This window comes from Euprymna scolopes, chromosome 46, assembly GCF_053919585.1.
Source record: "Euprymna scolopes isolate OS-2025 chromosome 46, ASM5391958v1, whole genome shotgun sequence".
Classification (NCBI taxonomy): domain Eukaryota; kingdom Metazoa; phylum Mollusca; class Cephalopoda; order Sepiida; family Sepiolidae; genus Euprymna; species Euprymna scolopes.
The window spans coordinates 21,034,193-21,061,443 of NC_136527.1; the positions used below are offsets into that span (position 1 = coordinate 21,034,193).

Sequence of the window (27,251 nt, forward strand, 5' to 3'; positions counted from 1 at the left end):
TTTTTACTTTTAATTAAATTTTGTGTTTGACAGTTGTACAGTTTAAACAGAAAATAAAAAAATAAACGTCAATTATAAGAACAGTAAAAAAAATTGATTATTTGTAGAAATACAAGAATAAATAAAAAAAGATAAATTGTTATGAACTAGGGTAGGAGGATATAGGTTTCCTCAACTAATTCAGAGTAATGCAGCAATGTACTGCTCGTTTATAACTCTGTAGCCACGATAGAATATTTAGCAATAAAGGAAGATAACCATTGCAGGTTTCAACTTAAGAAATTTTGAACGATACGTTTTATTTCTAATTTTTTTCTTCTTGTTGCTTTTATTTTGGACTTTCTGCACTTTTCCACTTTTTTCACGTGAACAAATCGTAATGTCAAGCCTTGTTCTTTAGCGTGTTAACATGTGTTTTTACAATAATTAGGATAAATAACACCTTTGTAGTTAAATATTTAGAGATCCATAAAAAGTGGAACCAGGAAAAATATTGAAATTGTCCAATCACTAGTATATATCCATTTTTCCTGTGAATAAATTTAAAAAAAATTTAATTAACATTACAATATCTGAATGATTTAGTTTTTTTTTTCATTTTCTTCCTTTGAAGATTATAATGCTGGGTATGAGGCAGCCAAACCAGCTGCCAACATTCCCCTGCTTTTTATTGAAACCAACCGAGAGCTCTTTTTAATATCCTCGTTGTTCCCTTAAGTGCAATTGTTGGGATCTTTTTTGCACTTGGTTCACCAGGAATATTAGTTAGGTAGGACTTCAGGTTCTTCTTCATAAGCTCTATGGCACCTATAATAACTGGCATGATTGATATCTCCCTAAGATTCCTGTTTCTGTTTTGCAGTGTGTATACGTTTGTGTTTAGTCAAATGTGATTTCACAGCAAACGAAGACTCACAAATATCACAAGGAAAGGGTTTCTTCTGGGTGTGTATGTGCATATGATTTTTTAAGGCGGATTGCTGGGAGAACGAAGATCCACATATTTCGCAGGGAAATGGATTTTCCCCAGTGTGTAGACGCATGTGAATGTTCAAACTTAATTTATGAGAGAAACAAGATCCGCAGATTCCACACGAATATGGTTTCTCTCCGGTGTGTACACGCACATGATCCCTCAAATGCGCTTGTCGAGTAAAAGAAGATCCACACGTTTCACAGGTAAATGGCTTCTCGCCGGTGTGGACAGACATGTGTTTATTCAAATGTGATTTGATGACAAATGTAGACGAGCAAATCTCGCACGTATACGGACGCTCGCCAGTATGAATACGCATGTGAATCGTTAAACTTGATTTGTCGGAAAATGAAAACGCACAAACGCTGCATGAGTACGGTCGTTCGCCACTATGTACCCGCATGTGTTTTGTTAGATTATACTTGACGGGAAATGAACATCCGCACACCTCGCAGCTAAATGGTCTCTCGCCCGTGTGCATACGCATGTGACGCGTCAAGTGACCTCGTTGTGAAAACGAAGATTCACAAACCTCACATCGGAATGGTTTCTCTCCACTGTGTACACGCAGGTGATTTATTAACGTTGATTTCACAGCAAACGAAGACCCACAGGTGTCGCAGGAAAAAGGTTTGTGTTTACACACGTGTTGATTCAGTGTAGCCTCGTCCGAAAATGAAGATCCACACAGCATACAGAAATATGGTTTCCCTTCTATGAGGCCAGCCATTTTTTTTATCTGTAAAAAAGTAAATTGTTAACGGAAATTAATAAAAAAAAATATAATTGAATATAAATTTATGCACGTAAACTAGATTTTTTTTAGTATTTCTGTGCTATGGGAAAATTCAGTATATTATTGCTATACATTTTATGAGTCGATTTAGTGCAGGTTCATCTGAAAAGGAAAATCCATGCAGCATACAGAAATATGGTTTCGATTCTGTTAGCCCAACCATTCTTTTTATCCATAAAGAAATTAAAAAAAAAAAAGAAAAAAAAATGGAGGACATGAGTGCCACACCCCAAATGTGTTTTTTCAATTTTTTCCATCGATAATCATAGATTACAGACTTAACTATCGTACAGGGTGAGTCACGGGAAATTAAAGGAAAAAAAACTCAGAATATTTCAATAAAAATTTTATAATGTACATAAAAACATTTACTAGACTATGCCATTATGAAATTTTTAACTAAAACAAAATTTAACATAAACGATAAACAAATAATAAACTGAACGGCACCTTAAGCAGGTTTCAAGATCACCTTCCTCACTCCCTATCCCTTACTCAAAGAGACCAAGGAGCATTTTAAAAACATCCATTTCCCGTGACACAACATATATATATTACATATATATATATATATATATATATCTAATACTTAAACTATATTGTTTTTTGTCCCCTGACAAAAGGAGGGTGGACCTGTATATTCACCTTCGTCCGCTCGTCTGTCCGCACTTTTCTCAATAACTATGCTTTGGAATTTTTTGGAAATTTTGCACAAATATTAAACATCATATGAGTAAAAAAGTAACAGAATTGATTTTCCGGGAAACCTCCTATTGCACCCTAGGGGTGCCTTTCGGGTTAAAACGGCTAAAATTGACATATTTGTGCTTATAAAAAAAATTGATGTCTTGGATTTTTATAAAACTTTCTGAAAAGTTGTAACTAACTGATTTCTACATAATTTTGTTTGTCTATACTTCGCAAAAACTCCTGGGTGTGCCCCAGGGGCCCTTAGGGCTAATAAAAACACTCCATTTTTGGAACTATTTTACTGTTACATGATAAGGGCTGTCCCCTTTTCATGTAAGTATAAAAATGGAGAATTTAGTTTAAAATGAAAATGAAAGAGCATAGGCGAAATTCGAACCTCGTAATCTAGTTTAGAAATAGATTACATGTGAGAATTTAAAAATGTAAAACAAACATTTGTTTAGAATATAGATAAATATTTTAAGGAAAGAATGTTAACTCTCAAGTTTGTTATGAAATTTTAAATTGAAAGAATGCAGCTTATAAGATAATGTTTTTAACATATTGAATATAGGTTAAAATTCCTTTTGTAGAAATAGGAAAAGTTTTGGACACGTATGTCCATAACACGTGAAAGAATGCACATGTTTTAACATGTGTATAACGTCACGGAAAAATAGAAAGTTCTAGGAATAGAAAAAAACTTGAGTTAGAAGACAGTCAGTGAGAAAACTCAGAGGGAGTCAGACGTCTGGAAGCGAGATGTCACTTCAAGGAAAAATGTGAGACTTTGAATTCTTGGTGATGGAACACGGCCGTGTGAAGAATAAACCATTATGTTTTTGTAAAGCTCGTCTTGTGTCTTATGATTCCTACAGAAAGGTAAAGTCCAATTGTATTATGTATTTGTGTTAATATATGTCTTTACATACACGTCTCAACATCATCTTGTCTACACAATGTCCGAACAGTGAACACTATGTCATCACTCCAAGAGCTTCTTCTTCTAATCTACACAAACAAAGAATGAACATTTAATATATAAGAATCTCTCCTGTCTGTCTGAACACTATATCCCTTCACTCTAAGAGCTTTCTTCTTCTTCCATTCAACACAATTTAGGAATGAACATTTTAATATATAAGAATCTCTTATAACATGAACAATATCTCTCTAAGTCTCTCGTACAACAACTTATACAACTTCTCTCTCTGAGTTTTACAACATCCCTCACTGTAATAAGACTCCTAAGCATCACTCTCTACCTAAGACTATCTCTCAATAAGACTCTCTCAATGAACCCCCCTATATAACATTACCATATTTGTCCAAAATTTTCTGTGTATGTCTATTTAGCAGTTTTGCATGGTGCTGAACTCAAATTTAAATATGTTAAGGCCTTGGGGACTTTTGGGTCTTAATGGGGGGGGGCAAATGATGGACTTAGTCATTTCTTTTTTTGCATGGTGCAAAACTCAAATTTACATATGTTAAAAGCCTAAAACTACACCACTTGTTCATTTTCACCAGGATTTGACGTTTCTTGGGGACTTTTAGGGCTAAATGGGAGGGGGGTGAACTTAGTTATCATAAAAATCAGTTAGTTAAATCCGTTACTTTTTTACTCATATCATGCTTAATGTTTGTGCAAAATTTTTTTTTAAATTCCAAGGCGTAGTTATTGAGAAAAGTGCAGATGGACGAACAGACAAGGGTGAATTTACAGATCCAACCTCCTTTTGTCGGGGGACCAACAATTTACAAAAGAATAATGCAATAATGTTTTTTTTATTTTTTTTTTATAATTTGCTTTTATTCTCTTCTCACCTAATTTTACCAAATTTTACCGAATCAAAGATGTCAATCCATCTTGGGGAAACAAATAATAAAACCGACAGAAAGCGGGAAGCTTAACTGGCCTGCAGCCAGATGTTCATTTCTGCACCTACATGAACTCCTTCACTTAACTATTCATTTTTGCAAGTCAACTTTTTGAATGGCATCGCTAAATTTGAACGTGGACCTGTATATTCACCGTTGTCCGCTCGTCTGTCCGCACTTTTTTCAATAACTATGCTTTGGAATTTTTTGAAATTTTGCACAAACATTAAACATGATATGACTAAAAAAGTAACAGAATTGAGCTGCTCATACTATTTTATTGCAGATGGACATTAGTTGTTCATTTCACTTTGCAATTAAATTATCCTATAATAAATATATGATATGTCGCAGATAAATGTTTATATCTAATAAATTGTATTTGATCGCATATTTTTATATCTAGGAGGTCCTTTCAGGTTTAAACGGCTAAAATTGACATATTTGTGCTTATAAAATAGATTGCATATTTTATGGAAACACGGGTGGCGAATATATCTAAGTGGCTGGTGGGATGGGACAGATTAGTATATAAAAGTTTTGATTTTAAATAGCCAACGAAATAAGGAAAAAACGACTTTATCTTATTAAGTAGAAGACGATTTTTATGTGTATGATTAATAGCTTTTTAACTACAATCTATGTATACTTAGCCAAGCAAACACGCAAGAGATCTCTTGTGGAGTATAGGCGGAGTCTCTATATATGGGTAAGGGGCGGGGTTTACCCTTACTCCTCCCACATATTTTGACATAGTGTCGGCTAAAGAACGATCCAACTGTTGATTGGAAGTTTCCAAGTTTTCCTCATGTAGTACATAACAATTAAACGACCTGGGTGTAAGGGTGACACAGGAAATAACACACACATACACACACACTACCGTATTAATATATAGATATATTTGTACTTTCACTTTTGTCATAAATAATTTTACCAAGAATTATTCTTAAGTTTTGGTTTCCGTTGGATTTTTATAAAACTTTCTGAAAAATTGTAACTAACTGATTTCTATATAATTTTGTTTGTCTATACTTCACGATAATTCTTGAGTGTACCGTAGGGGCTCTTTTAGGGCTATTAAAAACATTTCATTTTTGGGACTAGTTTACCATATTTGTCCAAAATTTTCTGTGTATGTCTATTTAGTAGTTTTGCATGGTGCTGAACTCAAATTTAAATATGTTAAAGATTTGGGGACTTTTGTGGCTAATTGGGGGAAAGGGAATGATGGACTTAGTCATTTCTTTTTTTTTTTTTTTTTTTGCATGGTGCAGAACTCAAATTTACGAATAAGGAGAGCAGACCTGTAAATTCACGTTTGTCTGTCCGTCCGTCTTTCCGCAATTTGCTCAATAACTAGGGCCTTGGAATTTTTGAAAATTTTGCACAAACATTGAACATGATATGAGTAAAAAAGTAACAGAACCTTTTTCTGGAAAAACTCTGGTTGCCCCCTTAGGAATGCCTTATGCTAATCAAAACACTCCATTTTTGGGACTATTTTACCATATTTGTCCAAAATTTTCTATGTATGTCTATTTAGCAGTTTTGCATGGTGCTGAACTCAAATTTGAATATGTTAAGGCCTTGGGGACTTTTGGGGCTAAATGGGGTGGAGGGGTCAAATGATGGACTTAGTCATTTCTTTTTTGCATGGTGCAGAACTCAAATTTACATATGTCAAGGCCTAAAATTGCACCGTTTGTTCATTTTCACCAGAATTTGACGTCTCTGAGTACTTTTGGGGCTAAATAGGGGAAGGGGGGGGGCAAATGTTGAACTTAGTCATTTTCTGTGTATGTCTATTTAGTAGTTTTGCATGGTGCTGAACTCAAATTTAAATATGCATGAACTCCTTCACGTAACTATTCATTTCTGCAAGTCAACTTTTTGAATGGCATCGATAAATTTGAACGTTTTCACTTCCTGCCGCGTCATGGAGTAGCGGTAAGACGTCAGGTTTTCTTTTACTTTCTTTTCCGCCTTCACGTCACGGGTTCAAGCCTCCCTGCCTACTACCACTTTTTTTCAGCTCAGTACACACCTCCAAACACTCAGGTAATGCTTGCCACCCCTGCTAGTCTATATATATATCAAAGACAAAAGAGCCGCGCATGTTTTTGTATGTCCGAGAAAGACTTTTTTTGCCAGGGTTCTTGATGAGGTTATATTTATTGACAAGTTTCCTTATACTTCCTAGATTATAATATTTTCGATTTTCGAACGGACATCATCTCTACATGTATTTTAACCGACTTGAAAAATTCCCTTCGTCCTGTTCTTTTCAATGTTTGTTTGTCTTTTTACTAATTTAAGTAAAGGCATCCCCCTGGCTTTCCTACCAGTGACGTCCAGAAACTCATAAAAAGTGAACTGCTTAGAAAAAACATAATACTCACATGCGTATGTCTCAGTTTATTTCAATAAATTAAAATATCTATGCATATTTTATGACTGAGTAACACCAGGCGGTCAAAGTATAGTATCTGTTCTTCAGATGCTACACTTCAATTTCTTGTTCTCTGTCAGTAGAGGAGAAATCCTTCACGACTGAGACAATTTTTATTTTTGTTCCTTTTCTCCACATTAAAAAACGATCCTGTGTCTAAATCTGTCCCGTGGGGAGGCACTGTAAATAGAAATAGGAACACCGGACGGTCTGCCAGTATATATATATATATATATATATATATATATATATATATTTATTTATGTAAACAGCCATATCTTGCTACGACGTGCAGACTGTTTCAATCATATTAGATATCATCAGGCAAGAAAAGTATGGTACAAAAACTGAAAAGGTTGAACACCTTTTCAAATTTTGAATAGAGAATTCGCCATGAATGGTGATGTACAAAAATTTGAGTTCTTATGAGAAGATGTTAATTCTGAGGATTCGGTTTCTGTTAAGAAAAGAGGGTCGTTTAAGGTCAAGGAATTAGTTAGAAGGGGAAGGGGGTTTATATAGTAGAACAGAGGTGGGGGTGTGAAGATCGTAGCGGGGAATGGAGAGAAAAGATTGGTGTGATTATACATATATATATATATATATATATATATATATAGTAATTTATAAAATATATATGGCGATTAAGCTACACTGAATATTCTGCGTTTCATCCAGCTATAGGATTCGTCAGGCTTATGCGCATAAGCCTGACGAATCCTATAGTTGGATGAAACGCAGAATATTCAGTGTAGCTTAATCGCCATATATATTTTATAAATTACTAACTAGCTCTACCTACGTATTGAGCACTTTTGAAGTAAATACTTAAAGTTTACGCATAAATCTATACCTTCGTATATTAAATTTATGCGAATAAATGAAGTAGTTATATATATATATATATATATATTTTGAAAAAAGAAAAAAACGAATGTTGGGAAGGAAAAATATATGTGCGTGTAATCCTTCCCGATATATGGGTAGGATTCTAACACTATTTTCTTTTCATTTTCGTATGGTCTATGATCATTTTCTTTTTTTTGCATTTTTCCTTTTAATATCCTGAAGATGTCCTCTGCAATAGGGACAAAACGTTGATTATTTCATAAATACATTCGGTTTTTTCTTTTTTTCAAAACAAAATAATGTCAACCATCGCTGGTATTTTTATTTTATTCTTATACATATATATGTGACATAGTATAGTATGTGATATAGGTGACATGTTTACAAAAAAATGGGAGTTGACACCTTTAAAATAAAACGGGAGGCGACCCCTTTTAAATAAAACGGGAGGCGACCTCTTTTAAATAAAACGGGAGGCGACCCCTTTTAAATAAAACGGGAGGCGACCCCTTTTAAATAAAATGGGAGGCGACACCTTTTAAATAAAATGGGAGGCGACACCTTTTAAATAAAACGGGTGGCGACCCCTTTTAAATAAAATGGGAGGCGACACCTTTTAAATAAAATGTGAGGCGACACCTTTAAAATAAAACGGGAGGCGACACCTTTAAAATAAAACGGGAGGCGACCCCTGTAAAATAAAACAGGAGTCGACACCTTTAAAATAAAACGGGAGTCGACACCTTTAAAATAAAACGGGAGTCGACACCTTTAAAATAAAACGGGAGTCGACACCTTTTAAATAAAACGGGAGGCGACACCTTTAAAATAAAACGGGAGGCGACCCCTGTAAAATAAAACGGGAGGCGACACCTTTAAAATAAAACGGGAGTCGACACCTTTAAAATAAAACGGGAGTCGACACCTTTAAAATAAAACGGGAGGCTACACCTTTTAAATAAAACGGGAGGCGACCCCTGTAAAATAAAACGGGAGTCGACACCTTTAAAATAAAACGGGAGGCGACACCTTTAAAATAAAACGGGAAGCGACACCTTTAAAATAAAACAGGAGTCGACACCTTTAAAATAAAATGGGAGTAGACACCTTTAAAATAAAATGGGAGTAGACACCTTTAAAATAAAATGGGAGGCGATATGTTTAAAATAAAATGGGAGGCGATATGTTTAAAATAAAATGGGAGACGACCCCTTTAAAATAAAATGGGAGGCGACCTCTTTAAAATAAAACGGGAGTCGACACCTTTAAAATAAAATGGGAGGCGATATGTTTAAAATAAAATGGGAGACGACACGTTTAAAATAAAATGGGAGGTGACACCTTTAAAATAAAATGGGAGGTTACACGTTTAAAATAAAATGGGAGGTGACACGTTTAAAATAAAATGGGAGGTGATACATTTAAAATAAAAATGGCAGGCAATATTTAAAAAAAAATAAAAGATATAGTACATTAAAAAAAAAAAAGATATAATCTATTTTTAAAAAAAATGGGATACACTATATGTCTAAAATACGGAAATGTATGATAACACCTTTGAGTATTTTAGAGATATAGTGTATCCTTTTTTTATATATACATCACTAGCATGGGTGCCCGGCATTGCCCGGGTATTTGGAGGTGTGTGATGAGCAAAAAAAAAAAAAAAAAAAGTGGTAGTAGGAAGGCAGGCTCGAACCCGTACTGTGAAGAAGGAAAAGAATGTGAAAAAAACGTGACGTCTTTGCTGTTATGACCACCGTCAAGCTGGAAGTGACGTAGGTGTAAATTAAGGCTAGACAATCAAAAAGACTTTTGAAAATATCGGCAAAAAAGCAACCCCCTCCCTCTAGAAATGTGCTCAGTTTAGGACAAAGAAATTAATGTTTTAGCCAATTTTTTTATATTTGTCGTTAGAAAGGTTGAGCTTCAAAATAATACTAATCTTGTGAAAATCCGTCGTCTCTGTCAAAAGTTTTAGGCAGACATGCAAACATACATACATTTATATATTGGTAGCTCAAATTTTCGACCTACACCGATTAAAAAGCTTGCCCTATTTCTGAATACCCTTTATGTAAAACTAGCAGGGCTACCCGGCGTTGCTCGGGACCGTATAAACAATGAAAAAACAAAAGCAGATATTGAACATATGTTTTATTCTTAGGGGAGAGGAATCTTTCATCTCAAGTTTTAGCGTTACAAACAAACATTTGTCTTTTATATATATAGATAATGACAGGTTTTTTGGGGGCCCCCCTCGAAGATAACTGATCAGTTGACCAACTTCTAGTGGTCCGTTTGACGTGAAATTTCGATATTTGTCATCCGGGTGATGGGGCTTCAATATGATACCAAATTTGTCAAGTTTGGTTCCGTCTTTCAAAAGTTTTAGCGTTACAAACAAACATACATACATACACACAGACGTTTGGCTTTTATATATATAGATGTAAAATTTCAAATGTTTAGACCAGAAAGTGTCTGAATAATTTGGTAGAGACTGCTGAGGTCAATATTTTAAAACTTTAACCCCTATTATGACCCCTTAACATTTATTGTTTTGGGCTCAAATCAAGTTCTTAAGTTAAATCCATGTTCAAGGAACCTATATCTAAAGTTTCAAGTGTTTATACCCAAAATTGGCAGAGGAGTTTGATAGAGTTCTCAAAGGTCAAATCGTTGAACTTTGACCCCTTAACCGCCAAATTTCTTGCCGAAAACCTATTACAAAGATTTTACCAAATCTCACTACCCTGTATATCAAATTTTGAGTCTGTAGACTGAAAATTGGCAGAGTTATTGCATAGGGAAATGTACACAGACAGACACACAAACAGACACTTTCACAGATATCGCTTTTTTTATGTATCACCTCCTAATTTATTTTAAACATATCATCTCCCATTTCACTGGATTTTATTAATAAAATTTTAAAAGGAAAAACAAAAAGTAAATCCCTCAATCCAACTTATGAAAAGTGAGGGCAAAACCGGTCAGCTGACCTCCCCATTAAATTGATTTTTTTTCTATCATTTCTTTTTGTTTTTCCTTTTAAAATTTTATTAATGAAAAAAATATCAATTTAATAGATCAGCTGACCCATTAAATTGATTTTTTTTCTATCATTTCCCACATTTAATCATGAAAAAATCGTCAAAACGGGTCATCCTGTCATGATGGCAATAAATATAAGTGGATATATTTATTTACATAGATGTGCATATACTTGAGCATAATTTAATCTTACACCCCTGACAAGAGAAATTACCCATAAAAATTGAAATAAAAAAAAACAATAAACTAAAATAAAAATATTTATGGAGGTTATGGACCTGAATTTGAATAACTAAAATCTCTCAGTGGGTTTCTGAATGATATTATTATTTAGGAACTAATTCTTAACATCTTTGTTAACTATTCTGTACCGTAGACTAATTTACTCTTTTATGTAAAACTAGCATGGGTGCCCGGCGTTGCCTGGGTGTTTGGAGGTGTGTGTTGAACAAAAAAAGGGGTAATTTTTTAAACTTTGACCCCTATTATGACCCCTGAAAATTTATTGTTTTGGCCTCAAATCAAGTTATTAAGTTAGATCCATGTCCACAGAACCTATATCTAAAATTTCAAGGGTGTAGACCCAAAATTGTCGGAGAAGTTTGCTAGAGTTCTCAAAGCTCAAATCGTTGAACTTTGACCCCTTAATCGCCAAATTTCTGGCTAAAAACCGATCACATAGATTTTTCCAAATCTCAGTACCCTGTATAATTTCGAGTCTGTAGACTAAAAATTGACAGAGTTATTTCGTAGGGAAATGTACACAGACACACACACACACACTTTCACTTTTATAGATATATGGATTTAACATTTGAGTCTGACAGAATGACAAAGTGATATTGCAAACCGATATATTAAACAAACGAACTTCAAAGAGACAAATGAACACATAAGTAAAAAAAATTTGTATTAGAAAACATTTCTTGATTATTCCACGTCTTTTTTTTTTTTACAGACCTGACGACTGAGGTTCGCTCTTAATAAAAATTGTTTTTTTATAGTCTTAATTTTGACTTCCTTTTTCATAAAAAACTAAAAAAAAAAATCAAGAAGGAAAAGAAATTTAATTTTATTCTTTTTTCATTAATTTCTTTCTGTGCAAAGCAATTCTTTCAACCTTAATCTGTTTCCAAAATGTTTTTATTTTATTCCCCTCCCCCTTCAGTCATTTTCCTCCGCATCCTTGCAAGTATTAAAATAAACCTTTTATAATATTTATTTATGGATTTATTTACTTATCATTTCTTTTGTATTGGTAAATGAATTCCATGCACCCACCATGTTTAAGTTTGGGAGTAAAAAATGTACGATGAACAGAAGGATGGGGAAAATAATGTATATCCAGTTAGGTAGAAAAGTAACTTATCTTGCTTTTGATAACATTTATTTGTTATATATTTGTTTTTTGGCAACTTATTCGAATCTATGTGTACAGTAATACAAACCCGAAATGAATTTAAGACCACGAGTGAAATGAGAAAATGAAGAAAATCACATTTACTGTGTGTGTTTACTGATTATGTAAGTCAGCGGGTTTGGTTGCCATAACAACGTGACGGTAGTGAACGTGTGTGTGTGCGCGTGTTTGCTAGTAGTACTAATAAGTTTGTAGGAGCGTTTGATTTCGTGTAGTTTAGTTTCGTATATAAGTTTCGTATTTTTTTAATTTGTAAATAACAAGTTATGAAAAAATTAAACCCTTCCAAGATGGACAATAAATAAAGCCATAATATTTTATGGTAAAGGTAAGAGCGTAGGAACCAGTTTTTTAGGAGATGTGATTATTGGATTAACCAATCAGAAATCGTCTGTGGCACACATATCTCTGTTTTTATAGATATATAGATTTCAAAAAATAATTTCTTTTTTTTTTTACATAGGCATCACCACTTATCAAGGCCAAGAGGCTACTCGGGGATAAGGGTTAAAGAGTGTACAGTAGTCAATTGGACAATATAGTTATCATTAGTAATGGAAATTTGGTAAATTTGTTAACTTATATGGAACGGCTCATCAAAAACTTGTTTACGTTAGACTTGAAGACAACCATATTGTAGTCAGCTGGAAAGCAGGAAAACGGAAGACAATTCCATAGGTGTGCAGTTTGCTCATGGAATCTACATTTAGGTTTAGGCACAGATAAAGAGTGGGGGAATTATTGATAGTGTTTTCTGCTAGACGGGTGTTTTTTTTTAAAGTTTGGTGAGGGGGGACCATAGATTGGAGCTCAGCAGAGCTCCAATCTATGGTCCAATCTAGTTTTCAGCTAGACGAGTGTTACCATAGATTGGAGCTCATGTGAGCACTTGCCATGAAAATAACAATAAAGCAGAGACAAACTCGCAACATCTCTTCTGTGAGAAGGAGGTTGCAGGGAAGAGAAATGGACATCTCCTACCAGGCTACAAAGTCTATTTTGATTTGAACTCTATCAAGGCAGGATAAGGCCTTTCTAGCAGCTCCTGCTCAAATGTGGCAACAGTACTTCATCCTTGGACGTACCTGGCTCTTATATAGATAGAGAATTGCATCAACAGTGAGATATCTACTGGATCAATAGAAGGATCCCACCATTTTTCCAGCAGCCTTGGCAACGGATTTAATGTATGTGTTCCATTTAAGATCAGGAGTAAAGGTCAAGCCTAGAAGCATATCAAAACATGAGGCCTCCCAAAGACGAGAGCCATCCATTTCAATTGATGCCAGATGGGGATCAGAGCGTTGATGATGTAAAGATAAAAACTTGGTTTTAGATGCATTAAAAGTAACAAGCCACCTCTTTCCCCATTGTATCACTTGCTCAAGATCAGAGGAGAGCGAATCAAAGAGAACTTGGTTGTTTACGGTCTTAGATATGCTACCATAGATAGTAGTGTCATCAGCATAAGTGTCTACGAATGATGTAAGGATGTGATTTGGAAGATCATTAATGTAGATCAGGAAAAGAGTTGGGCCCAGGATGGACCCCTGAGAGACTCCAGCATTAATACTGTGAGCTTCTGATTTCTGCCCATTATGTCATTCTAAATTATAAAAAAATACACACTTCTGCATGACAGTTACATATTAGCAACAGAGATGAGTTATTGACCCCTGTTCTTAGAATGTGAACTGATATCTAGCGGCCATTATGTGAACCTCAAATATAAACAAATGTTTACGATAATGTAAAAATATATAATCTATATATATGAAAGCGAAAATGTGTGTATGTATGTATGTTTGTGTGTTTTTATGTCTCACAAAAACTTTCCACACGGGTCACGGATTCTTGCCAGATTGGTATCATTTTAAACTTCCAACCTTCGCCCGACAAATATTGAAAAATTGGCCAAAAACGTTAATTCTTTCACCCTAAAATTATCAGTTTTCTACAGGGGTTGGCCAGCAAAAACCATCCTCTCATGACGATTCCGTTTCTACGCATGCGTCATATGACATTGTAACCCGATTTGTTTTAAATATTTGAGAAAGCAACAATTTAGTGGACATCATCTTAGCTCAGTTGGTTAGAGCGTTGGGTCATTATCTAAAGGTTTTGGGTTCGAATCGTGGTGTGAGATGCTTTTTTATTTTTTATTTTTTTAATTTTAATATTGAAGCAGGGTTATTGAAGCCATTTTTCACGTGTTTTCAGATTTTTTAACGTTTTTTTTTTACTTCGCTTATTCTTACATTTTCATTAACACCCCCAACCCTCGATTGACCACACACACCCAAAAACACTCGTGCAACATCGGGTACCCCCCCCCTCTAGTAACAAAATAAATAACAAAAAAATATGAAAATTGAAACATTTATTGAATAAAACATATATAAAATATAATTTTAATGTATTAATATAATTTTTTTCAATGAGTGATTCATAATTGAAAATAAAATGAAAAATATGATAAAAATATAAAACATTTATAGATTGTTTTTAGAATTATTTGTTTTTATTTACGGTAAGATTGTATAAAAATGTAACAAAATATAATTTAAAAACATAAAACATTTATAGATTGTTTTTAGAATTATTTGTTTTTATTTACGGTAAGATTATATTTTGTTACATTTTCATACAATTTAAAAACATAAAACATTTATAGATTCTTTTTAGAATTATTTATTTGTTTTTTATTCATGGTAAGATTGTATAAAAATGTAACAAAATATAATTTAAAACATAAAACATTTATAGATTGTTTTTAGAATTATTTGTTTTTTATTTATTTTTTACGATAAGGTTGTATAAAAATGTAAGAAAATATAATTTAAAAACATAAAACATTTATAGAGGTTTAAGAATAATTTTTTTTTGAACAGAAAGATTGTATAAAAATACAATTTTAGTCTGCATGCACTTTTAGAAAAGAAAGAGTTATCAACCCTCTGTTCTTTGGCTGACAAGCGACACCTGTCGGCAGCTACTGAAACTAAAATACACACATTCGCCTCATCTCACTGATATGCAGAAGTGCCAAAACAATATTATTTAAAATAAGAATCGTTTAAAAGTTGTATAAAAGGATGCTTTATGCTTATGAAATGAAAAGTCGGACTAAATTGGGAGGGGGGGACAGACATTTCTGTAAATCAACATCTTAAACCTGAACTCGACGTAGAAGAAAAAAAAAAATAATGAAACTCTTACCTTGCATGGTGAATCCTTCACGGCTTTTCTCAATTAACCGGAGTTGTAATGAATTACCTCGTTGCTTACAACGACAGATCGTCCTAGTAAAAGTAACTACGAAATGTATAACTGGACTAAACAAAAAGACCAATAACACTTGCCGATGATAGGGGGTGTTTTTATAATCCACTAGTCGATTCTATGCAAATGTTGTCACATCCAACCTATGTGAGTGGACAACAAACAAACACTATTATAAAATCAGTCGACCACTTTCAAATATTTAAATATAAAAAAGCAAAAATAAAGTTTTGCGTTTTTTATTTACTACTGAAAACCATAACTTTAGTAAAGGTATTTTTTGTTTAAACAAAATAATACATTTCCACTAAGATTTAAATAAAAATAATTAGTTCATTATATTCTGAGATCATTATTTGATAAATACTGAAAATTTCATTAAAATTGGTTAATTTCCTGATTTTTGGTGAATTTTTAAGTAAAGGGAGGGGTCAAAATATTTATACATTTTGAGCATCGGCATTCATTTTGCCTGTACCTATGTATACACATTGATTCGAAAAAGTGGTCAAAAAATCAAATATTATCGGATTTTTAACTGACTAAAGTGGGAGGGGGGAGGCATTTCTGCAACTCAACGTGTTAAACCTGAAGTCTACGTAGAAGAAAAAACAATGAAACTCTTGCCTTGCGTGGTGAATCCTTCACAGCTTTTCTCGATTAACTGGAGTTTTAATGAATTGCCTCATTGCTTACAATGGTAGATCGTCCTTGTAAAAGTAACTACGAAACGTATAACTGGACTAAACAAAAAGACCAACCACACTTGCCGACGATAGGGGTGTTTTTATAACCCACTAGTCGATTCTATGCAAATGTTGTCACATCCAACCCACATGAGTGGACAAAAAACAAACACTATTATAAAATCAGTCGACCAAGCATTTGCTTGAACGACTGCCACACAGAATTCTACCACAGTCTTCTCTCTAGTCCCCTTCGAGTAACAGGGTCGTCTATTCTTTTGCGATTCATTGCAAAGTGTCGGATTTTAACCGACTAAAAGGGGGGGGGGCGTTTCTACAACTCAACCGGTTAAATAAGAACTCGACATAGAAGGAAAAAAACAATGAAACCTTTACCTTATGTGGTGAACCTTTCACGCCTTTTCTTGGTCAACAGTAGTTGCAACGAATTGCCTCGTTGCTTACAACGACAGATCGTCTTTGTAACAGTAACTATGAAACAGGATGCTAGACTAAAACAAACAGACCAACCAACAATATACGATAGGGGGTGTTTTTATACCCACTAGTCGATTCTATGCAAATGTTGTCACATCCAACCCACATGAGTGAACAACAAAGAAACACTATTATAAAATCAGTCGACCAAGCATTTTCAAACCTTTTGCTATGTAGAAGGAAAAAACAATGAAACTCTTGCCTTGCGTGGTGAATCCTTCATGCCTTCTTTCTCGGTTAACTGGAGTTGCAATGAATTGCCTCGTTGCTTAAAACAACAGATCGTCCTTGTAAAAGTAACTACGAAACGTATAACTGGACTAAACAAAAAGACCAACCACACTTGCCGACGATAGGGGTGTTTTTATAACCCATTAGTCGATTCTGTGCAAATGTTGTCACATCCAACCTACGTGAGTGGACAAATATTATTGAATTTTTAACACGTCGTGGGGGCACAAGTGATTGCAGTTTGTCAGAGCATTCACCACTAAAATACTTGTAGAAAAGGCGAAAGATGCAACATTTCGTCGATGGGACAGCGGCTGAAGCTTAGATGCCAGTTCAGGGCCTATCAGATTTGCGACTCTCTTTTGAACCCTGAAGACTTCAAACATCTTTTCTTCCCTCCCCCCTACTCTTCGGTTAGCTAATTCCGACAGTTCACTTTATATGAACGAAATTGGGGTAATGTCACTAAATAGGGATTGTGGGTGATATGAAAAAAATTGGGCATTAAAAATGTTTTTTTTTATCTTAAACATTATTACATGAGGAGTCACGCGTGAATTTCGCTGAAGAGGGTTTGGATATATAAAAGGAGTGGCCGCTCTACGATTGTTGTTGTCTTTCAGACAGACTACACTTCGACCATCGTGAATCATCTGTTACTTTTACAAGGAAAGACTGCTTGTAAGCAACGTCGACATTTCCTTGCAAGACTTCAAACGTCTTTTCTCCCCCCCCCTACTCTTCGGTTAGCTAATTCCGACAGTTCACTTTATATGAACGAAATTGGGGTAATGTCACTAAATAGGGATTGTGGGTGATATGAAAAAAATTGGGCATTAAAAATGTTTTTTTTTATCTTAAACATTATTACATGAGGAGTCACGCGTGAATTTCGCTGAAGAGGGTTTGGATATATAAAAGGAGTGGCCGCTCTACGGTTGTTGTTGTCTTTCAGACAGACTACACTTCGACCATCGTGAATCATCTGTTACTTTTACAAGGAAAGACTGCTTGTAAGCAACGTCGACATTTCCTTGCAAGACTTCAAACGTCTTTTCTCCCCCCCCCCTACTCTTCGGTTAGCTAATTCCGACAGTTCACTTTATATGAACGAAATTGGAGTAATGTCACTAAATAGGGATTGTGGGTGACATGAAAAAAATTAGTCATTAAAAATGAGTCATTTCATGTAAAAATTTATTTACTCATGTAATAATGTTTAAGATAAAAAAACATTTTTAATGCCTAATTTTTTTCATGTCACCCACAAACCCTATTTAGTGACATTACCCCAATTTCGTTCATATAAAGTGAACTGTCGGAATTAGCTAACCGAAGAGTAGGGGGGAGGGAGAAAAGACGTTTGAAGTCTTGCAAGGAAATGTCGACGTTGCTTACAAGCAGTCTTTCCTTGTAAAAGTAACAGATGATTCACGATGGTCAAAGTGTAGTCTGTCTGAAAGACAACAACAACCGTAGAGCGGCCACTCCTTTTATATATCCAAACCCTCTTCAGCAAAATTCACGCGTGACTCCTCATGTAATAATGTTTAAGATAAAAAAACATTTTTAATGCCTAATTTTTTTCATGTCACCCACAAACCCTATTTAGTGACATTACTCCAATTTCGTTCATATAAAGTGAACTGTCGGAATTAGCTAACCGAAGAGTAGGGGGGAGGGAGAAAAGACGTTTGAAGTCTTGCAAGGAAATGTCGACGTTGCTTACAAGCAGTCTTTCCTTGTAAAAGTAACAGATGATTCACGATGGTCAAAGTGTAGTCTGTCTGAAAGACAACAACAACCGTAGAGCGGCCACTCCTTTTATATATCCAAACCCTCTTCAGCAAAATTCACGCGTGACTCCTCATGTAATAATGTTTAAGATAAAAAAACATTTTTAATGCCTAATTTTATTCATGTCACCCACAAACCCTATTTAGTGACATTACTCCAATTTCGTTCATATAAAGTGAACTGTCGGAATTAGCTAACCGAAGAGTAGGGGGGAGGGAGAAAAGACGTTTGAAGTCTTGCAAGGAAATGTCGACGTTGCTTACAAGCAGTCTTTCCTTGTAAAAGTAACAGATGATTCACGATGGTCAAAGTGTAGTCTGTCTGAAAGACAACAACAACCGTAGAGCGGCCACTCCTTTTATATATCCAAACCCTCTTCAGCAAAATTCACGCGTGACTCCTCATGTAATAATGTTTAAGATAAAAAAACATTTTTAATGACTAATTTTTTTCATATCACCCACAAACCCTATTTAGTGACATTACTCCAATTTCGTTCATATAAAGTGAACTGTCGGAATTAGCTAACCGAAGAGTAGGGGGAGGGAGAAAAGACGTTTGAAGTCTTGCAAGGAAATGTCGACGTTGCTTACAAGCAGTCTTTCCTTGTAAAAGTAACAGATGATTCACGATGGTCGAAGTGTAGTCTGTCTGAAAGACAACAACAACCGTAGAGCGGCCACTCCTTTTATATATTCAAACCCTCTTCAGCGAAATTCACGCGTGACTCCTCATGTAATAATGTTTAAGATAAAAAAAAACATTTTTAATGCCCAATTCTTTTCATATCACCCACAATCCCTATTTAGTGACATTACCCCAATTTCGTTCATATAAAGTGAACTGTCGGAATTAGCTAACCGAAGAGTAGGGGGAGGGAGAAAAGACGTTTGAAGTCTTGCAAGGAAATGTCGACGTTGCTTACAAGCAGTCTTTCCTTGTAAAAGTAACAGATGATTCACGATGGTCGAAGTGTAGTCTGTCTGAAAGACAACAACAACCGTAGAGCGGCCACTCCTTTTATATATCCAAACCCTCTTCAGCGAAATTCACGCGTGACTCCTCATGTAATAATGTTTAAGATAAAAAAAAACATTTTTAATGCCCAATTTTTTTCATATCACCCACAATCCCTATTTAGTGACATTACCCCAATTTCGTTCATATAAAGTGAACTGTCGGAATTAGCTAACCGAAGAGTAGGGGGGAGGGAGAAAAGACGTTTGAAGTCTTGCAAGGAAATGTCGACGTTGCTTACAAGCAGTCTTTCCTTGTAAAAGTAACAGATGATTCACGATGGTCGAAGTGTAGTCTGTCTGAAAGACAACAACAATCGTAGAGCGGCCACTCCTTTTATATATCCAAACCCTCTTCAGCGACATTCACGCGTGACTCCTCATGTAATAATGTTTAAGATAAAAAACATTTTTAATGACTAATTTTTTTCATATCACCCACAATCCCTATTTAGTGACATTACCCCAATTTCGTTCATATAAAGTGAACTGTCGGAATTAGCTAACCGAAGAGTAGGGGGAGGGAGAAAAGACGTTTGAAGTCTTGCAAGGAAATGTCGACGTTGCTTACAAGCAGTCTTTCCTTGTAAAAGTAACAGATGATTCACGATGGTCGAAGTGTAGTCTGTCTGAAAGACAACAACAACCGTAGAGCGGCCACTCCTTTTATATATCCAAACCCTCTTCAGCGAAATTCACGCGTGACTCCTCATGTAATAATGTTAAAGATAAAAAAAAACATTTTTAATGCCTAATTTTTCTCATATCACCCACAATCCTTATTTAGTGACATTACCCCAATTTCGTTCATATAAAGTGAACTGTCGGAATTAGCTAACCGAAGAGTGGGGGGGGGGGAAGAAAAGATGTTTGAAGTCTTCAGGGTTCAAAAGAGAGTCACAAATCTGATAGGCCCTGAACTGGCATCTAAGCTTCAGCCGCTGTCCCATTGACGAAATGTTGCATCCCTCTGCCTTTTCTACAAGTATTTTAGTGGTGAATGCTCTGACAAACTGCAATCACTTGTGCCCCCACGACGTGAGCACCCTCGACAAACCTGACAGGCTGCTAAATCCCACCCCCACACTGTAGAGATCCCTAGATGTAAAAGATCTTTTTACTCCAATAGTTTCTTCCCCAGAACCGCTAGACTCTGGAATTCCATTCCAGGTCCCTGCTTCCCCAACAGTACTGACATGCAGAAGTTCAAGTGTAATGTGAACCGACATCTTGCTGCCCAAATCGCTACATAGTACCCAGTAGTTGCTGCCCCTGATAGTAGCCCCCTACACCAAAGTGGCAATTTGCCTTGTTTGAGGTGAAAATGTAATAAAAAAAATTTTAAAAAGTCTTGCAATGAAATGTCGACGTTGCTTACAAGCAGTCTTTCCTTGTAAAAGTAACAGATGATTCACGATGGTCAAAGTGTAGTCTGTCTGAAAGACAACAACAACCGTAGAGCGGCCACTCCTTTTATATATCCAAACCCTCTTCAGCGAGATTCACGTGTGACTGGAATATCTATTTAACTTGTAAGGAATAGGCACCCAGTTTCTTTGCTTAACGGACCACCGGCCGTGTTGGCCACAGCTACCAGCATTCCTTTCTTCCCTACCGCCCCACCCTCGGTAAGTCAAACAATTTAAAATTCTCACAAAACATAAGTATCTAAAAATATTCAAAGTGAAACACAGAGACACGTACAATAAAAAAAGAGAAAAAAAACAAAACAAGGTACTTCTACAGAATTGGGACAGGATTTTGTAGTCGATAAATAAAGTTTTCAGATAAAAAACGATGGTTCAACTGATTTTTTTTGTCAATTCTAATAAGTTACAAATGCTAGCTTCCAAATTATGCAGTCGAAATTACCTGAATATTAATCATTAAAAAAAAAACAACTTTAATCATGTTAGCAGGTGAAAAATTGCCGCCATCTATATATATAAAAGCGAAAATGTGTGTATGTATGTGTGTTTGCTTTTTGTGTATATCTACAAAAGGCTTTTTTTTTTGGCGTGATTTTCGGTTGGCTCGCTCCTTCTTAAAACTTTTTATATGCTGTCTAAATAATAATATCTACGACTAAGGAACTCTGGTCGCAGCTATCTTTAATTTACCCTACTTTATAAGCTATTTTCAAGATATTTTTGGATCGCCGCATAGCGGGGAAAATAGAAACTGGCTTCCAGCGTAAAACTAGAACAAACATCACACGACTTAACGTTCTCGCATCTGTTAATTTAGCTTTATAAATGTCAACTTAACACAGTTATCAATTTATCCATTTCCGTGGTTGAGATGATTAGGTTGCAGGTTTTTTTCCATTTCCTTTCCACCTCCGCGTCAAAGGTTCGGGGTTCAATCCTACCTTTCTACTAAAACTTTTTTTTTTCTTTTACACCTACAAACACCCGGCCACGTTTTTTTTTTTTGTTTTTTAAACAGGGTTGTTTTGATCTACCTCCCCCCTCGCAACACACACACACCTCCAAACACCCGGGCAATGCTGGGTACCCCCCCCTCACTAGTCTTGTTTAAATCAAAGAAGAAAATTACTGGCAGATTTGCCGTTTAGTTGTATAAATATCCTCAAACGAGGTAATCACTTAAAGGGACTCTTAAAAGACAAACACTGGTATCGAGCAGGTTTTTTAACGTTTCACCAACTTTAAATGCGTAAAATATGATCGCATAATTATTGATCATCATGTTATTTAAATTTAATTTGAATTAACCAATAATTACAAGAAACCTTCTCTACCAGCAATAGTAATGGCCAGAGATTCATGATCTGAAAGTATGTCTTTTAAACTCCTCGGCCTAACGTTCACAGGAAACACGAGTTGGAAAAATTACATTGAGAGTATTGCCAGGACTGCTGCAAAGAAGGTAGGTTCTCTCTACCGTGCTAGAAAGCTACTGACGTCCGAAAGTATCCTGTACCTCTATAAGGCAACCATTCGCCCATGTATCGAGTATTGTTGTCATATTTGAGCTGGTGCATCTGCTACTAGTCTCTCGCTCCTAGACAAGGTTCAAAAGAGAGTCGCCAACCTGATAGGCCCTGATCTGTAATCTAAACTTCAGCCTCTGTCCCATCGATGAAATGTTGCATCCCTCTGCCTGTTCTACAAGTATTTTAATGGTGAATGCTCTGATGAACTGCAAGCACTTGTACCCCCCTCGATGCAAATACCCCCCAACAAAACCAATAAGCAGCTAAATCCCACCCCTTCACAGTGGAGATCCCTAGATGTAAGAGAGCCTTCTACTCCAGTAGTTTCTTCCCCAGAACCACTAGACTTTGGAATCTCCTTCCGGGTCCCTGCTTCCCCAACTGTACTGACATGCAGGGGTTCAAGCGTAACGTGAACAAATATCTTGCTGCCCAACTCCCTACATAGCACCCCTATAGCTTATGTTCCTGATAATAGCCACCTACATCAAAGTGGCAACGTGCCTTGTTTGGGGTGAAAATGCAATAAAAAACAAAAAAAAAACATGTTTAACGAATAATGCAAGGTGAAGTTTTAAAATGATTAAATAAATTTTATTTTATAATTTAACATTAAAAACATCGAACAATAAAAATAAAATTTTGGGTACTTATGTATTTTTTTGTACTGTGCTAAAATAATAATGTTATTATTTTGAAAGCCATTCTTAACATGGAGGGTGTTTTTTGTAACTATTTTGTGCTTCGACCTTACAATTAAGAAAAAAAAATATTGTGAAATTTTAATTTAACCTGAAAAAAATATTTAAAAATAGCGTGGTACCAAAAATGCATAAGCACAAAATTTTTGTTTAATTTTACAGTAGATTTTGTTCTCGGATGCATACAATGGCAGATGGTACCGCACTATTTGTATATGGTTTTTTGTAGGCACCGCCAAAAATGGCCGAAAAATCAAGTTGTTGTTTTTTAAAACGAAATTACATTTATTAAAAAATGGCCGAAAAATCGAAAAATTGAACGTTGTTATTTTTTCCTACTTTAATCACATACAGAAATGACTTAAAATAAAGAAAAACAATTTTCTTTTAATTTTTTTTATTTTTGTTTAAAAAGGCACCGCCAAAAATGGCCGAAAAATCAAGTTGTTATTGTTTTTTAAAACGAAATTACATTTATTAAAATCCATTATTTCTGAATAACTTTTTTTTTCCAGAAAGATAAAACCCTGAATTTTATCATATAGAAAGCAGAATAATGTAAAACTTTTTCTACTATTTTTAATTAAATTTTAAAATGTTAAATTTTCCCCAAAAGTTAACAATTGGCGTTTTTTGTTTTGCACAAAAAACATATACAATTAGTTAAAAAAAATAGGTTTTTGAAAGAATTAATTTGTTTATTTCTTGTCTAACTAAGATTTAGGGTGATTTTCTATGAGAATATGCAAAAATATTATAATATAAGTACCTGGATTTCAAATAATTCCACATTCATATAGGCAACCAGTTACTTTGAGTCGATTTGATTACTGTTTACATTTGTACTTGATAAAAAGCAAACTACGGAAGACCAAAAAGCCAAAAAAAAACTTATTTTTCAGTGACAAAAATTTCAATGTATTATTAACGCTGAGGCTGGCCAGTACCAGATGGGTGACCATTTGTATGAGTTTGGTTTTTAATGTGTATGTGTGTGGGGACCAGGCTCTCCAAAATGGGGAGGGGGGGGCAATTTAAAGCAGAATAAAAATAATTATTTCAGCGTGTTTGGTCCACCGTAGTCGAAAGGCGGCAAACATTTCCAAACTTGATTGAAAAAATAATGATATTTTTAACACAAAGGGCACAATATTTATCGAATTTTTTTTTTTTTTTTTTGTATCAATTCTTCAAAGCATGGCCTGTTTAATAATGGTCATGCATTATTCGGCTCGCTAAAAAGAAATTGTTAATTTATTCATCAAAGATTTTAAAATGGCTTTTTTCGTATAAATATTAAAAAACATTTTTTTGTTTTGCTTAACTTAAATTAATTATTTTACTTAACATATTCTCCGAATTTCACACTTCAAAACTCAAAAGTGGGATAATTAAACACAATCGAAGTTCTGATATTCAGACATCAAAATAAGGTATGCAAACAAGTTTTTATTTTTTTTTAATCTATAATCCCGTCCCTTACAACAACATAATATGTTTTGTTCAGTTTCAGATGATTATTTTAAGCATATTTGGAACCCTCTCAAAACAAGGGAGGGTTTTGTAAGCAAAAATATATATATATAAATATCGTTTATGAAAAATAAGTACACTGTTATAAAGTTCATTCTTCTCTTAATAATCGCTGAAAATTTCGTATTGATTGGATAATTACCTGATGTTTGGTAGATTTTTAAAAAGACGGTCCGTCAAAAAGTACTTACCTGACCCCCCCCCCGTTTTGGCGGTGCCTAGTTTTTTGGTACTAGTGCACTTATTGATCCGTGCTGAAATAATAACGTTATTATTTACAAAAAAACAGTCAAAATACTGTTAAAAACACGCCGAATATATGTCAGCCTATGTCATATATTGAGTGAGTTTCTAACAGTATTTTGTCTGGTTCTTTATTTATAATTCATTCTCCCAAACTTACCGCCTCAAAGAGAGAGTCGGGCGCCATTTTGAATTTTCCAATACATCGGTAAACACTGTATGTTTTTCGAGCTGAATAAACATGTTACATTAAATATAAACACTAAAAACATATCCAGTTAGGTAGAAGAGTAACTTATCTTGCCTTTGATAATATTTATTTGTTCTATATTTGTTTTGTGACAACTTTTTCGAATCTATGTGTACAGTAAAACAGACCCGTTAATTTTAATTAAATTTAATCACATGATTACATTTTCAATAATTATGTGATTATATTTTACCCATTTAAAATTTGTGAAAAAAAAAAAAAAAAAAAAACTTTTGCTAGATACCGGTGTCGACCTTTAAGTGTCCCTATCTGGTTCGAGAATATTTATACAACTAATCGGCAAATCTGGCAAATTACCTCCCCTTTTTTGAACTCTCCTATGTCTTACGACCGTTTTTCATCAAATTCTATTTTTTATTTTCTGTAATAAATAATTATCGATTTCGTAATTTTGGGATATAATCAGCTAAAAAATACGAAGAATACGTAGACACCATTGTTTTCATGTGAAATTCAGTTTTTACGATTTCAGAAATCTCGTCCCAATAGTGTAGAAGCGTCGAATAAACGATTATCTACTTGACGTTAGATTAAAAAAAAAAATATTAACGCGTTATCAAAAAAACGGAATGGCCAGGAAATTAATTTATGAAAATAGAAAAACAATGAGTTGGGGGGGGGGGGAGAGTGGGAAATTATACTTACATTTCGTGGTTGAAATCTTTTCTTGTTGGGGAAAAAACACGAGGATATTAAGGATTTACAATGAAACCTCTTTCTATGACTTGGTTAACTTTTTTCGTTTGTTTATTTATAATATGTCGAGCAGATCGTAGGATGTTCAGAAGACGTGATAATAAGATGGTGTCATGGCGGACATCGGAATAATCGTTATTACCCACAATGCAATAGAAGACGATCAATACTTCCGTTCGTACGTACGTACGCGTGACTGCTGGAAATATTATGGTATTGATTTGATTTTTTTGCAGAATACAGACCGTCTTATTTTGCGCAGATATGATTTTCAAGTTAAATTCAAGTTTCATGTTATCTTGTGTTTATTAGATAATTAGGTGAAAGTATAGAACGTTGGGTTTGTATTACTATACGGGTAAAGTTTTAAATTAGGTCCACCTCCACCTCGTTCTTCTAAATGACGACTTTTAAAGGTTTTCGACCATGCTGAATACGGAAATTGCATTCAAATTTTTCAGAAATATGTAGTTATCGAGATATAAAAAGTTGTATTATGCATTGTATTCATTGGCGGCCATCTTTTTGCGTGCGTACGCGCGGGCCATAAACAAATCTATGATGCGCGTAACAAAGATGGTCGCCAAAGAATACAATGCATAATACAACTTTTTATATTTCGATAACTACTTATTTATGCAAAATTTCAATGCGATTTCCGTATTCAACATCGTCGAAAACCTTGAAGAAATCGTAATTTAAAAGAAAATTGTGGAGGTGGACCTAATTTAAAAAAAAAATACCTACTATACGCATAGATTCGAAAAAGTTTTCAAAAAACAAATATATAACAAATAAATGGTATCAAAGGCAAGATAAGTTACTTTCCTACCTAATTGGATAAGTTTTTAGTGTTTTTATTGAATATAGTATGTTTATTCTGTTCTAAAAACAGAATATTTATCAGTTTATTTGAAAAAGATAAATAGCGGCGAGCTCGCTGTAGGATACATTAAGTTTTGGAAAATGAGTTCAAACTAAAAAACTATACCAAATGCTGTTAGAAACTCACTTAATACATGTTACTGAGTTTATACAAACAGAAGTGGGTGAGCTTTTAAAACAAAACTGTTCGGGTTTGTATTATTACACACATAGATTCAAAAAGTTGTCAAAAAACAAATATATAACAAATAAATGTTATCAAAAGCAAGATAAGTTATTTTTCTACCTAACTGGATATGTTTTTAGTGTTTTTATTTAATGTAACATGTTTA

The 27,251-nt window shown here is 34.6% G+C and overlaps 1 protein-coding gene across 1 annotated transcript; it reads right to left on the bottom strand.

Moving 5' to 3' along the window:
- Window positions 1-26,179, bottom strand: LOC145270597 (uncharacterized). The gene is made up of 2 exons (XM_080126226.1): window positions 25,984-26,179; window positions 1-1,715 (listed from the first exon to the last, which is right to left on the bottom strand). Exon 2 carries the CDS (start codon window positions 1,704-1,706, stop codon window positions 837-839), a length of 870 nt encoding a protein of 289 aa, XP_079982352.1. The 5' UTR covers window positions 1,707-1,715; window positions 25,984-26,179; the 3' UTR covers window positions 1-836.
- Window positions 26,180-27,251: the final 1,072 nt, after the last annotated feature.